This window comes from Leptonychotes weddellii, chromosome 11 (genome assembly GCF_054177405.1).
Source record: "Leptonychotes weddellii isolate Sample4059 chromosome 11, ASM5417740v2, whole genome shotgun sequence".
NCBI lineage: Eukaryota > Metazoa > Chordata > Mammalia > Carnivora > Phocidae > Leptonychotes > Leptonychotes weddellii.
This window is the reverse complement of record NC_138379.1, coordinates 79,887,925-79,903,341: the sequence shown is the minus strand read 5'-3', so window position 1 is coordinate 79,903,341 and position 15,417 is coordinate 79,887,925. Positions and strand designations below refer to the sequence as shown.

General features: G+C 39.4%; 1 protein-coding gene across 2 annotated transcripts in view; it reads left to right on the top strand.

Moving 5' to 3' along the window:
- TBCEL (tubulin folding cofactor E like) overlaps positions 1-15,417 on the top strand; it is a 75,395-nt gene that overhangs the window by 36,246 nt on the left and 23,732 nt on the right. For both annotated transcript variants that reach the window (XM_006734322.3, XM_081799276.1), the window contains exons 6-7: positions 1,596-1,722; positions 3,221-3,337. In XM_006734322.3, coding sequence (XP_006734385.1) covers positions 1,596-1,722; positions 3,221-3,337 — 244 coding nt within the window. The remainder of the gene's footprint in view (positions 1-1,595; positions 1,723-3,220; positions 3,338-15,417) is intronic.

The window sequence follows — 15,417 nt, the reverse complement described above, 5'->3', positions numbered from 1 at the left end:
AAGCTGCTGTAAACCTCCGTGTGCAGGGTTTTGTGTGGACATAAGTTTTCAGTTCACTTGGGTAAATGCCAAGGAGTGCAATTGCTAGATCATATGGTAAGAATATGTTTAGTCTTATAAGATACTGCCAACTGTCTTCCAAAGTGGCTGCACCATTTTGCATTCCCACCAGCAATAAATGAGAGTTTCTGTTGCTTCACGCCTTCATCGGCATTTGGTGCTGCGAGTGTTCTGGATTTTGGCCATTCTAATAGGTGTGTAGTGGAACCTTGTTTATTTTGCCTTCTCTAATGACATATGACACTGAGCATCTTTTCATATGCTTATGTCCCATCTGTATATCTTCTTTGGTGAGGTGTCGGTTCAGGTCTTTTGCTCATTTTTTTATTTGGGTTGTTTATTTTCTTATTGTTGAGTTTTAAGAGTTCTTTGCATATTTTGGATAACGATCCTTTATCAGATATGTCTTTAGCAAATATATGCTTCCAGTCTGTGGCTTTTCTTCTCATTCTCTTGACATTGTCTTTCAGCCTATTTCTTAAAATAACTTCGTAACTAAAAATAACTCTAATCTACAATTGAAAAAACATAGACAGTTTAATTTGCCATAGAAGTCATAAGAGTAGGAATTAGGTTTTAAAAACCATTATTTTGCATAAGGAAGCTGTTGATTGCACAACTCAGCACCCCTTGAGCTAACTCTGTTCTTCCTCCTAGATGGAAATACCATTCTGAGGGGAAGAGAACAGTTGTGACTTGGGATAGTTACGCACCAGAGCCCTCGTATATTGCCCCTCTGCTTTTGCCCTTGCTGCAGGTGGATAGAAATAGGAAGGGACTGCATTCTCCGAAATAGATTTAACATATTATAAAATTGACCAGCTTCATTATTACAGGCATACTTTTCCTGGCAGTGCCAAGTATCGACTTGGATGATATATTTGCTCACAGCCATAAGAAGAGTTTTTTTTTTTTTTTTTTTAGCATGAAACAGTTTTAATTTGTTGCATGTTCTTCTTACCCAATGGTTCAGGTTCTCTGTTTTTGTTTTTGTTTATTTGTTTTACTTTTAAAATCTGTTTTCCCTGTCCCCAAAATGAGGACAGTTTGTAAGAAAGATAATATTTAGTTTCTGGTTCTACTGACCTTGCCCCATTTTAGAATTTGTTAGGTAAAAATTTCAGTCTGACGGTATCAACTCTGATCAGTAGTTCCGTTCTGTGAGTCTATATTTGATGAAAGAGTTGACCACATCACCTTTTTTATGTAATCATGGCATACGTCTTGCTTATTGAAACCACCAGAAACCCTCTTTACAAATCCTTTTGGGGGGAGAATCAGTACATTAGTGGGATGTTGGAGAATAAAGTTCTATCTCCTTGACCACTGGGACCACTGGGACCACTGGGATCACACATTTATGGTGTTTAACTGTATTCTGTTCTTTCCTTGGATGAAGACAATTTTCAGGATCTCTAACTAGGTTATAAGGATTTTAACATCTCAGAAATTAATTGAAGTAATTTTTTTTTATGTTCATCTTCTTATTGGTTTGCTTTTCTGGATTTACTTAAACAATATATTTCTCAAATTAGGTTTGCAGTCCTGGGAAGACATTGACAAACTAAATTCATTTCCCAAACTTGAAGAAGTGAGATTGTTAGGAATTCCTCTTCTGCAGCCATATACCACTGAGGAGCGGAGGAAATTGGTAATAGCCAGGTCTGTTGTCCTGATTACTCTCCTTTCTTCTCTCGGGCCTTGTTTCATTAGAAGGATAATGCACTATTGGGGGGAGTGCACTGTAAGTTTATCTGTCTCTTGAGCAGACAGTGCTTGAAGGAGCTGCTTCTGTAGCTTCAAATCCTAGAAGAAAAGGAACACAATATGGTAAAAAAGATGTAAAAGGTAATTGGCTTGCCAAGACCACTGAAACATTCCCTCACAAATCTATTCTATTTTTATACTTTTTAATATTTATAATATTCGAAGTCCTATTTTGGATTATGAAGAAAAATTAGGTGTAATAGAGAATGAGTTCTATTTTAGTTGTCTTTATTTTCTCTGTTAACATAGTGGTCATTTAAAGTGTAAATACCTAAAAATTGGGCTGTTTCATTAGTGTGAAACTTAAGAGAGCAGCATCTGTGTTTTCTTCTTGAATATACATTGACTCAAACATGACCACCACATCGTTATGTTCTTCCTCTGACTCCCCAGCCTTTTGCGTCACTGACTCTGCCTCCCAAGACCATTGAAATGAGTGTTGATTTAGGTCTGAGCCTTCAGCAACGATAAGATTCTGGCTAAGATATAAAGGGCCATGGAGCTTTCATTCATTTTCTTTGTGTACTATGCATAGTAGTTTTGAAAGGGGCTTTACAGTTCCCTAAAGAAGAGTGGTTCTTCAAACAGGGTGTTGATCTTCCTGCCCAGCTAACACCTAGCAGATCCTTACTGCTTTCCGGTTGTGGACATATACATTAATATCTCACTGAAGAAATACATTTCAGCATACTTTTCTTCTAAAAAGAATAAGGCTTGTTGTAGACCTTATGCTTTATTGTCTTTACATAATTCTTCTGTAAAGATAATAAATTAATTGCTGAACAATAGAACCCATTTGTCCTGACTACGTGTAGACCTGCGCTGTCCACTATGGTGCTGTTAGCCCTGTGTGACTTTTGAGCACTTGAATTATGGTTATTCTGAACTGAAATTTGCTTTAAGTGTAAAATATACACTGGACTTCGAATACTTTGTATGAAAAAAGAATGTAAAATATCCTATTAGTTATTTTTTAGTATTGATTGCGGGTTGAAATGATTGAATCCTTGATCTATTGGATTAAATAAAATATATTAATAAAACTATTTCACCTGTTTTATTTTTGTTTTTTTAAATATGGCTATTAGAGAATTTAAAATTATATATGTGGCTTACATTATATATTTAAGTCGGACAGTGCTGGCTAGAATCTTAATTTGAAAGGTAAGGTATAATTATAAAAGGTCAGTGTCCCATCTAAAAATGAAACTAGATATTTTTGGTCCTTTTATTCTATACCACTTTAGTTCGTGTAAGTAGTTGTACATGAGCAGAGTTACATCAAACGTGTCCTCTCAAGAGAGTAAGATGGGGCCTCAAACCAATGATTTTATTTCTAAAGCTAAATATTCTCACTGTCTTAAAATGCCTTTATTTTGGTTTTTACTTACAGATTGCCATCAGTTTCCAAACTTAATGGCAGTGTTGTTACCGATGGTGAGCGAGAAGATTCTGAGAGATTTTTTATCCGTTACTATGTGGATGTTCCACAGGAAGAAGTGCCATTCAGGTAAAAACCCCTCATCGGTTTAACAACATTTTAGCAAGTATTGAGGCAATTTAAGAACTATTGTTTTAGAGCAAATCTAATAATTTGTTACTGGACCCTCTTAGAGGACTCTGGTGATAGGTTAAAAAAAAAAAGAAAGAAAGAAAGAAAGAAACACAAAGCAAACCCATTTTATCTCATTTTCCACAGTGTATTTCTTCTAGCCTTGCACTTGTATTAAGAATGTTTGGGTAAGTATTCGACTACTTCCCCTCCATACTCCATATCATTGATTCCTGTTTGAGCCTCTTCTCCAGGGACACATCTCCACCTACCCCAAAGCTGGTGTCTTCTTTCACATTGATCTGCTTTCAGGATATACTAAGTTCTGCAGTTTGGAAGATTTGGCAAATAGGCATGAGGTTTAGAGAATATGAGGAGAGGGCTAGAAAACAGACTCTTTGGGGGAAATACTGAAGGAATTAGGATGGTTGCATATGAAGAGAAATGCTGAGGGCTGAATTTGTAATTGCCTTCAGTATATGAAGAGGTAATATACATGGTTTGAGGAGGAACTGCCTTTTTTTATATTCATTTATTTTTTTTATTTGAGTAGCGTTGGCACACAATGTCACATTTGTTTCATGTGTACAACATGGTGATTCCACGGGTTTCTGTGTTGTGCTCTGCTCACCACAAGTACGGCTACCATCTGTCTTCACACACACTATCACAGTACCGTTCACTACACTCCCTGTGCGGTACCTTTTATTCATGCCATCGCTGGAAGCCTGTATCTCCCACTCCCCTTCCCCCATTTTGCCCATCCCAGCCCCCTTCTCCCTGGCAGCTGCCAGTTCTCTGTATTTGTAGGTCTGATTCTGCTTTTTGCTTGTTTGTTTTGGTTTTTAAATTCCACATATAAGTGAAATCTTACGGCATTCGTCTTTCTCTTATTTATTTCACTGAGTATAATATCCTCTGGGTCCATCCATGTTGTCGCAAATGGCAAGATCTCATCCCCTTTTTTTTTGGCTGAATAATATCCCATTGTGTGTGTACGTGTGTGTATTTGTGTGTCTGTGTGCCACATCGTCTTTATCCATTCATCTGTTGGTGGACACTGGAGTTGCTTCCATATCTTGGCTCTTGTAAATAATGCTGCAGTAAACATAGGGGTGCATATATCTTTTCAAATGAATATTTGTGTATTCTTTGGGTAAATACCCAAAAGTGGAATAGCTGGATTATATGGTAGTTCTATTCTTCATTTTTTGAGGAACCTCCACACTGTTCTCCACAGTGACTGCACCAATTTACATTCCCACCAACAGTGTATGACGGTTGGGAAGGGGCTACATTTAATACTCCATAAATGTAAAGGAAATGTAGCAGGTATGATATAGGTAAATACACAAGAAAAAAAATACCCCCAAAACTGGTTTCTAGGTTTTGGTAACTAGAACCACTTACCAAAAATGTTATATGCTTTCCTTAATCACTTTAACAAATAATATGAAATTAGACATAATTCATGAAAATAGACATTAGACAAATAGGATGCAAATTAGGAGTGTGTGTGAGTCAAATCAGTTGGTCCTTCTGGTTACAAATTTCTGCAATTCTAATTCATTCTTACTAAACATATCTAATTTTTCCCAGACTTTTCCATTATTTACAAGCTTTGAGGGGGTTAACCCTCTGTAAGGCTTAATCAGTACTATATAAAAAGATTTTGTGATTTTGTTAGTAGTATTTTAAAGCCTAAACTCATATGTGGAACATAAGCAATAGCACAGAAGGCCATAGGGGAAGGGAGGGAAATCTGAAGGGGGAGAAATCAGAGAGGGAGATGAACCAGGAAGGACTCTGGACCCCAGGAAACAAATGGAGGGTTTCAGAGGGGAGGGGGGTGGGAGGATGGGGTAACATGGTGATGGGTACTAAGGAGGGCACGTGTGTGATGAGCACTGGGTATTAATACACAACTAATGAATCACTGAACACCACATCAGAAACTAATGATGTACTATACAGTGGCTAACTGAACATAATAAAAATAAATAAATAATACATTTTGTTCATAAGCAAAAATAAATAAATAAAAAATAAAGCCTAAACATTTAAAAAATTAAGTAAGAATTTTGAAGATTGTTTTTTAAAGTTAGCTAAGAACAACCAAGTAGGGAGAAATAAATATTACTATGCCTTTAATACAACCTAGAAATATCAGGTTAAGCAGCATGAATTTTGTTTTGTTTTGTTTTGGTAAAAAATAGTCTAATATCTATAGTTTCATTTGATTCCGTCTAACTTATTAGTGGGAGAAGTAAATATTTGGGCTTTGAGCGTATAGTTTATTTAATTTTGTCTGCTACGGGGAGTAGTATATATATACAGGCAGTATGTTGTTTTCTGTCCTGTTAGCATAATTATCCTAAAGTGCATAGAGGCCTCTGCACTAGTCTGTATTCTTAAATGCAGGTCACAGAAATCATCTTCAATCATAGGAGGAATTTATTAGAAGGATGTTGAGAAACTACAAGAATTGTTAGGCAAGCTGAGTAACCAGATGTAGACAGGAACCGGGGGTGGCAAGGACAGCCAAGGTTTCACCGGTCTCTGCTGGCACTGTCCTCCCCAGACACCACAAGGCCAGACTTTCACCCCTGGACGCTTGTAGCTCTACCACGGGCTGTGCTGAACATAATCTCTCACTGACCTTTGCCTCATTCCCCAAGGGTCAGAAATCTGTGTCTAACCAACTGATTGGCTATGTTTAGGGTATGTGCTCACATATTGTCTTCAGAGAGATAGGGAGAGGGATTATCTGTCACTCTGGCTTCTGCAGTGAGAGGTAGAATCATCCCCTGTCTTGGGACATTTCCCCAAATAGGAATAATTAAGCAAAAAGAGCATCTCTTGTAGTCTGCCATTTTGACTATCCAACATCTATGCATATACCTTTTCCCCATAGTTGTAGATATAAAAAAATTATTCTCACCTGTCCTAATGCAGTCCTTTTACAAATGAAAACACACTTCTTTCTCCATGAAGTGAGATAACCTATTTATTCTAATCCTAAAGACTGTGACCAATTAGCTACTGTAAAAGATTCAAGCTATTTTAATTACCAGTCTGGCCTTGCTGCCTGTTTATGTAATGATGCCCACTTTACCACTCACTAGTGGTTAAATGTCACTGCTTAGTCTCTTCCATTCTTCTTGAAATTGAAGTGGGCAAACTGATTTCAGTATCTTCCTGGCCTATAAAATATTTTTCAAAGATGTGAGTGTTCTTCTCAGTAATGTATTTTTCAAGGCCTTGGAAAAGGAAGTGTCTTCTGGGTCCTTTTAGGGTTCAGGGATGGAGAATGGGTGAGAGGTCATGGGTGACAATAATTTCCATGATTCCTGTGTCCTGAAATGTTTTTTTTCTCCTTCTACATTATCCCCCAAATTCATGGCATCTCAGCTTCCTTTAGCATAGACCACTATGAGTCCAATTTCTAATCATCCAACTAGATGAAAATTTAGAACCACTCTCAGCCACTGAAGCTAGCTTTTTGAACTCTGAATCTCTGGTAATGTACCTATATCAACAACATCAGCGAGATCTAAAATTGCTTCTCCTTTCTTGGTCAGCATGCTCAGAATCTATTCCTTTACTAATTTCCTATATTTTTGTCCATATAACCCAATTCTTATAATTCTTTTGATGTGTTTGTAGTCAACCCCACAGAGCATGCTGTGATCTGATGGTAGGAGAGTGCAGTGTATATGTGGAAGGGTGAGGCAGGTGGGAATTCATTTACTCTTGCAAGCTAATTCCCTTAGTCAGGGGGATTTTACTGCCTTCTCAAGCAAGAGAGGAACAGTCTCATTCAAACTGCTCACAGGGGGGCCTACGTGAGGATTAGGGATTCGGGATGTTCCCATCCCTCAGCGTCTTCCTGTCTGTAAACCTCCACTCCAATTCATTCTCCCCCACCCCAACCCTGCTCTCTTTCCAGCCAGTGCTTCAACTTTCACATAATAGTCCCAATATGGATACAAATTTAACTGATCTGTAATTCAGCAATCCAGAGCATCAAACTGTGCATTGTTTTTATAGCTACCTCAGCTTTATTATTGTAAGAGAGGAAAGAGCCTTTTCTTAAAAGTACCTGGGTTTCAGTCTGTGCTTTGAGCCTAGTTCATAGGTATTCAACTTTAATATTCTCTTGATTTAGGCTGTCTTGTGCCTTTAGAATAGCAGATGCTCTACCTCATAGTCTTGCCTTCTTCCTGCCCTTCACACTGGTTTATTCATGGCAACACTCCCTCAATCACCTGGAGCTTTCCATGGGACCACAAGTGGTCAACAGTTTTTTCACCGCTTCTTGTTAAGGCCTTTGCAGAATCCCTTCCATGAACACCAATATGACACTCACTGGGCCCTACTAGGCCAGAAACCAATTTCAAATTGCCCGTAATTACCTGAGGGGCTCTTGTTGATGATCTCCCTGCTGCTGATTTCTTAGTTCATACAACAAAAACCAACTCTGGACAACTTAAGTAAGGTAAGAAGTGAGTAAAAGAATAATGAATACTGTGTGGCTCACAGAATTGACAAGATTAGAGAATTAGGCTTGGGCAGGATTGATGGAAAGCCAGGCACAGCCAAGATTTCTGTATCTCACTCTACAGACAGTATGCTTCTGACACTGCTCACCAGCCAGTCATCACACACTGCTAGACTTCATTGCCCCCTGCCCCACCCCGTGACATTTATAGCCATGCCTTCGAATTCTTGATTCTTCTATATCTGCTCTGAATAAGCCTGTTAGACCTCGTGTCTTTGTATTTCTAGTTGTGGTTAGGTACGTTTGTTACCTTTCTGTGTTCTGGCTTTCAGGGAAAGAAGAAAGAGAACATTTACTTCTCTTTAGCTTCTCTAGTGGAAAGTAGTTCCTACTTCTCGTCTATCTTGGGTTCCCATCAATTCAGAAGGGCATTCAGATGCTGGATAGCCAAAGTTGACATATATCCACTGTAATACCTGTTCCCTAGTAGTTTTTTGTCTGTTTGGTTTTGTTTGTTTTAAATTTATTTTTATTTTAAGATGGATGGATTGATTGAGAGAGAAAGAGAGAGCGCATATGCAAGCAAGGAGAGGGCAGAGGACAAGGGAGAGAGAGAATCTCAAGCAGAAACTGCAACCCCCCCCCCGCCCAGCCCTGAGTGCAGAGCCTGTTGGGGGGGGCGGGGCTCGCTCTCACAACCCTAAGATTATGACCGGAGACAAAATCAAGAGTTGGACGCTTAACCAACTGAGTCACCAAGGCACCCCTTGTTTTGTTTTCTTTTGTTTTCCTAGTAAGTCCTCTGGTAGAATGATCAATGTACTCAGCAAATGTTTTTTGAGCCATTGTGATATGCCGGGAACTGTTAGGCACTTAAAAAAGAGCTATAATAGCATTCATGCTGATCTCAAGATAGAATGGTGAATGAACATAGAGGATTTTGTATTAAAATGCATTTATTATGAATTAAGAATACTGATATATAAACAGGGTGTTTACTATACCTATTATCTTTTTAATTGTCTTCCAAATTATATGCATAATCTCTCCCTAACATACCAATGAACAGTGATTAGCCAAGTGTGTAGTTAGTAAAAGGTGAAAATTTGACACTGGATAATTCGGTGTTTCATACAGAACCACATTTGAGCTTTGGTTTCCAGGTAGGATGGAGGGAGGTATCCATTTGTTTTGGAGGAAACATTCCTTTTCATTTGACCATGGGTTTTTTTTAAGTCAGTACTTAACTTGATTTTCCTATAAATTCTAACTTCTACAACATCCTTTTCCAGTTGTTAGGTTCCTTGAGCTTTTCCTTCTCCTTCTATTTTCCTGTCTTGTGTCATTAAACATGTAATACCTCTACTCAACTTAGACATAAGAAAAATTAAGCAGTATGTCTTTTGAGGGCATGAATAAAAAGCCATTATGATCAATTGAATGTCCTTTATGGTAGCACAGTTATTTTGTGAGTCAGTTGGATTACTCACACACATCTGTTTCCATGTGATTAGTTGTTTTAGCAACAGGAGACTTTAAAGATGATCTAGAAATTTACATATTCAATTTTTCTACCTCAGAATAAAATACAGGCTCCAGTTACCTGAATCATTTCAATTTTTTATGATGAACAGAATAAAATGTTTAGAGGGCAAAAGGGAGATGTACTTAATTAAGAGTTTTATAATTTCTTTCTTTTTTTTTTTTAAAGATTTTATTTATTTATTTGAGAGCGAGAATGACAGAGAGAGAGAGTATGAGAGGGGGAGGGTCAGAGGGAGAAGCAGACTCCCCGCCGAGCAGGGAGCCCGATGCGGGACTCGATCCCGGGACTCCAGGATCATGACCTGAGCCGAAGGCAGTCGCTTAACCAACTGAGCCACCCAGGCGCCCCAAGAGTTTTATAATTTCTTACATGTGCTCGATCATCCTTTTTTATTGTTTTCTACTGATATGTGGAGCTGGAAGTCTAGCTTCTCTACTGTAGATGTTTATGGTAATAATGGACTAACACGAAAATCTGAGCAATCTCTTATGTGTTTCATGTTTATTTACTTTGTGAAATAACAGAAGGTGAAAGATCTCTGTTCCCGATTCTTGGCCTTTAAACATCATAGTGTTTGCTTTTCCAATCAATGGACTCTTTCTTCTAAAGCCTTCATCTGTGCCTTGTCTTTTCATGGCTTGTGTAGGAGTGGTGTGCTATTTCAAAATAAGTTCAGTGTGTGCTGCAGGGGGTTGGAAAGATGTCCTCATTGGGCCGGTCCTGTTTCAATTATTGGGCCCTTATAGTTTACCAGAGGAACTTCTAGGAAATAACTCTGGATTCTAGCTGGGTTTCAAAGGACACTTTAATTTATTTACTGAATACTTACTACGAACCAAGAGGCACTGGGCCAGAAGCTGGAGACAAAAAGACAAAAAAGTAGTGTCTACTCTCAAGAAGCTTGCCACCTGGGCTACTCTTGAGACATATTTCCTTTGCTGGATCCTCTTCATGTTCCCAACCTCTAAAAATAAAGTTACTGCAAGATTTGGTCTTCAGACCTCTTCTCTTCTGTCCTCGTCCCTTAGATACTTTTATCCAGTCGTGTGGCTCTGCATGCTTTCTGTATTCTAATACCTGCCAGACTTACACCTCCAGCTCTTATCTGCCCCTAAATTCCAGCCTAGTATTTCCAAATGCCTACTTGACATCTCCACCTGGATGTTTAAACCTAATGTGTTCAAAACCAAACTTTTGATCGCCTCCCTTACCTTTCCCCGGCCCCTCCTCTACTGTCACATCTCCTCTGCAAGCTTTCCATCGCTCCATTTTTCCAGTTGCTTGGGAAAAAAACCTCAGAGTCATCCCTGATTTCTTTCTCCCATACCCCACATCTAGTCTTTTGGGTTTTTTTTCTTTTTCTTTCAGTAGTACTTGCAAAAACACAGAGAGAATCTGACTGTTCCTTACACCATTCACTTTAGTTCAAGCCTTCATCATGTCTCCCTCCTGTTGGGTCTCCCCGAATCTGCCATTGCCCCCTATAGTTTATTCTCCACATAGGAGTCAGTTTATAAGAACTCAAGTTTATTTAAAAAACAAAAAAACCTTCCATGCTGTTCCCGAAACACATCAAGCACGCTCCCACCTCAGGCCTCTGCACTGTTGTCCCTCTTTGGAATGCACCAGGTTAGCTCTGTGGCTCTCTCCCTTGGGGATACCTCCCTGACCAGCCGATCTCAAATAGCACAGCTCTGTCCCCTATGATTCTCTTTTTTTTTAAGATTTTATTTATTTATTTGACAGAGACACAGCGAGCAAGGGAACACAAGCAGGGGGAGTGAGAGAGGGAGAAGCAGGCTTCCTGCTGAGCAGGGAGCACAATGCTGGGTTTCATATCTCACATTTACATGATCCCACTACCCTGGGATCATGACCCGAGCCGAAGGCAGATGCTTAACCGACTGAGCCATCCAGGCGAGCCCCACCCCGCCTCCACGATTCTCTTAACCTACTTGTATTTTTCTTATTTAGCAATACCTAACTGGCATTTCTTTTTTTTAAAGATTTTTTTTATTTATTTATTCATGAGAGATAGAGAGAGAGGCAGAGGCAGAGGGAGAAGCAGGCTCCCCGCGGAGCAGGGAGCCCGATGCGGGACTCAATCCCAGGACCCCGGGATCATGACCTGAGCTGAAGGCAGACGCTTAACCGACTGAGCCACCCAGGCGTCCCCCTAACTGGCATTTCTTATATACTCTTGGCCTCCCCACGCTGTACTATAAGCTCTGTAAGAGCAGGGACTTCTGTTTTGAACGTTGCTTATACCCTCAATGCCTAGAGTGGTGCCTGACAAAATAGCAGCTGTTCAATAAAATGACTGAATCTTCACATTATGCTCACGGAACATGAGGCAGGGTTACTTAGCTCTCCTGGAAGAGGCGGTACTTCCTAGAAAATGATTGAGTCAACCTGATGAAGGTGAGGGAAGAATATTCCAGACAGAATGGACTACATGGGAAGTAAAGACACAGTGGTAGGAAATAACTCCTATGTGCAGTGAAGTGCGGCAGTTTGATAGGACTCCGTGAAAAGTAGTAAGCGGGAAAGAAGTAATGGCAGATAGCGCTGGGTAGGAAGGTGGGAGCCAGGGCAGGCCCTTAGAGACCTTGGTATGCCCTGCTGGAGACAAGGACTTTTTCTCGAATGCAGTGGGAAATCATTGAAAGGTTTCAAGTGGGGAAGTTCCTAGGGCCGATTTTGGTTTATATTTAGAGGGAGAGGCAGAAGAGAGCCCTCGTTAATAACTGATACTTTGGTAAAGGAAGTGTGCGTTGGAGGCTGCTTATGTCCTTTGACAGAGGTACACATGTTAGGACTGAATTTCGCTATAGAATTTGAAATAGTCCTTTAAAAACATGCTGTTAAGTTCTACTTGTTTTCTGATATTTATGGCCCTGATTTCTCTAGGGGTAGAAGAGTATCATTTTTAGAGAGAAAGAAACCTCTGCGTTTATGAATCTGTATGAATCTATCATTACCTTCCATTTATCAAATGTCTGTCCACATTGCCTATGTTTATCAGTTTCCTTTATGTTGTATTTGCTTTATCTCTTAATTTCCTCTGAGAGAGTGAATTTAAATTGCTTATTTAATACTGAACTAATACCATTCTTCTTCTGTTGAGTTTTAAAGAGAGACAAAAAGAAAAACCATGTAACTTTTCTCTTAGAAATCAACATACCAGGTATCTTTTGGGATTGAACTGTTTCTTTGTTTTGTTTTGTTTCAAGTTTTTATTTTAATCACCTGGTGCTCATCACTAGGCATATACTCCTTAATCCCCATCACCTATTTCACCCATCCCGCCACGCACCTCCCCTCTGGTAACCATCAGATTGTTCTCCATAATTAAGAGTCTGTTTGGGGACCCCTAGGTGGCTCAGTTGGTTACACGTCTCCCTTTGGCTCAGGTCATGATCTCAGGGTCCTGGGATCAAGCCCTGTATCTGGCTCCCTGCTCGGCATGAGTTTGCTTCTGCCCCTCCCCCTGCTCATGCTGGAGCTCTCTCTCTCTCTCTCAAGTAAATAAATAAAATATTTTTTAAAAAGAAGAGTCTGTTTCTTGGTTTGTCTCTCTTTTTTCCCTTTGCTCCTTTGTTTTGTTTCTTAACTTCCACATATGAGTGAAATCATATATTTGTCTTTCTCTGACTGACTTCTTTCACTTAGCATTATACTCTCTAGCTCCATCCATGTTATTGCAAATGGAAAGATTTCATTCTTTTTTTATGGCTGAATAATATTCTGATATATATAAATATGTCACCTCTTCTTTATCCATTTCTCTGTCGATGGACACTTGGGCTGCTTTCATATCTTGACTATTGTAAATAATGCTGCTATAAACATAGGGGTGCATGTATCCCTTTGAATTAGTATTTTTGTATTGTTTGGGTAGTACCTAGTCGTATGATTGCTGGATCTTAGGGTAGTTCTGTTTTTAACTTTTTGAGGAACGTCCATACATTTTCCAGGGTAGCTGCCCCAGTTTACTTTCCCACCAATAGTGCATGACTATTCCTTTTTCTCCACATCCTCGCCAACACCTGTTGTTTCTTGTGTTTTTTATTTTAGCCATTCTGACAGGTGTGAGGTGATATCTCATGGTAGTTTTGATTTGCATTTCCCTGATGATGAGTGATGATGAGCATCATTTCATGTGTCTGTTGGCCATCTGGATGTCTTCTTTGGAGAAGTGTCTGCTGCCCATTTTTAATTGGATTATTTGCTTTTTGGGTGTTGCATTTTATAAGTTCTTTATATATTTTGGGTACTTACTTTTTATCGGATATGTCATTTGCAAGTCGTCTCCCATTCTCTGGGTTGCCTTTTAGTTTTGTTGATTGTTTCCTTCGCTGTGCAGAAGCTTTTTTATTTTGATGTAGTTCCAATAGTTTATTTTAGCTTTTGTTTCCCTTGCCTCAGGGGACCAGTCTACGGCCGATGTCAGAGACATTACTGCCTGTGCTCTCTTCTAGGAGTTTTGTGGTTTCATATCTCACATTTACATCTTTAATCTATTTTGAATTTATTTTTGTGTGTGGTACAAGAAAGTGGTCCAGTTTCATTCTTTTGCATGTAGCTGTCCAGTTTTCCCAAAACCATTCGTGGAAGATGTTTCTTTTTGGTTTTTTGTTTTGTTATATATTGTTTTAAAGATTTTATTTATTTATTTGAGTGAGAGCACAAGCAGGAGGAGCGGCAGGCAGAGGGAGAGGGTGAAGCAGTCTCCTCCCTAAGCAGAGAGCCCAACTTGGGGCTCGATCCCAGGACCCCAGGATCATGACCTGAGCCGAAGGCAGACGCTTAACCATCTGAGCCACCCAGGCGCCCTAAAATTTTGTTTTTCATAAAGACTTAGAAGAGGCATAGCTCTAGTGAACAATTATGTGCTGGGAGGAAACACTGTTGTCAGAGACAGAGTGGCAGGGCCAGAAATAGGCTTTCTTAAAGGGCTTTGCTTTACTTTTATTCTCCTTCGGTACCTCACTTTCTCTTTGTCCCAAGGAGTCCCTAAACTATACCCTGGGAAATCCTTATTTATGATGTCAAGGATTATATTAGACATTCCTCAAATGCTTATTGGATTGTCATTAGTGGTAGGCTTTTTAAAATATGGAGAGTATGTTTTTTCCTCCTTCAGACTAATGGCGTTTCTAAATACTGCTGATTGTATCTTCACATTATTGTGGGAGCAGGGCAGAGGCTTGTATCCAGACACCACCTCAATGAAGGCTTACTTTGTCTTGGATGCTGGAGAAATCCTAGTGTACTGTGTCTGTTACCTCATATTCCTTCCAGACAGAGGACCTGCTGTTGTGAAGGAACATTCCTACATTGGACATGAGTCTCCTGGGGTTCTCCATATTGCCAGGCTCCATCATCCTCTGACAAGGGCCATGACACAGCACTCCTCACATTCAGCTTCCAGTCTCCTGAGAAACAAAAGGGGCTTTCTCCCTTGCGCACCGTGGAGAGCATCTGAAATGTTAGCTTTCCCTGTCGCTTACAACCTTTGTCATTCCAATTACCTTGGACTTTATTTTGACTTCTTGCCACTTTCCCAGCCCAGCAGAAGAGAGGCTCCCTTCCTAATCTTGATTTGAGTTATATATGAGAATTTGCATATACCTGCAAAGGAGAGAAAGAATAAGAACCATCCCTCCCACCTCATGGTCTTGGGGGAGATTATCTTTGGTGTCAACTTTGGTTTTGGCCAGGGCAGGGGCCAGTCTTATCTTTTTTGTTTTTGTTTGCTTTTTAGGATTAAAAAAATATCGAGAATAATAAAAATAAATACTCATGTTCACATTATTCAGAACTAGTGATTACTAATATTTTACTACTTCAAGTTTATTTTTTAATTAAAAGAAATAGTATTACAGATAAAATTAGAGTCATTTTTTGCCCCTGTTCTCAATCCTATTTATGCCAAGAAGTAACCCCTGGCAAGAATTTGATGTGTATACTTGGTGTCTACTTATTATA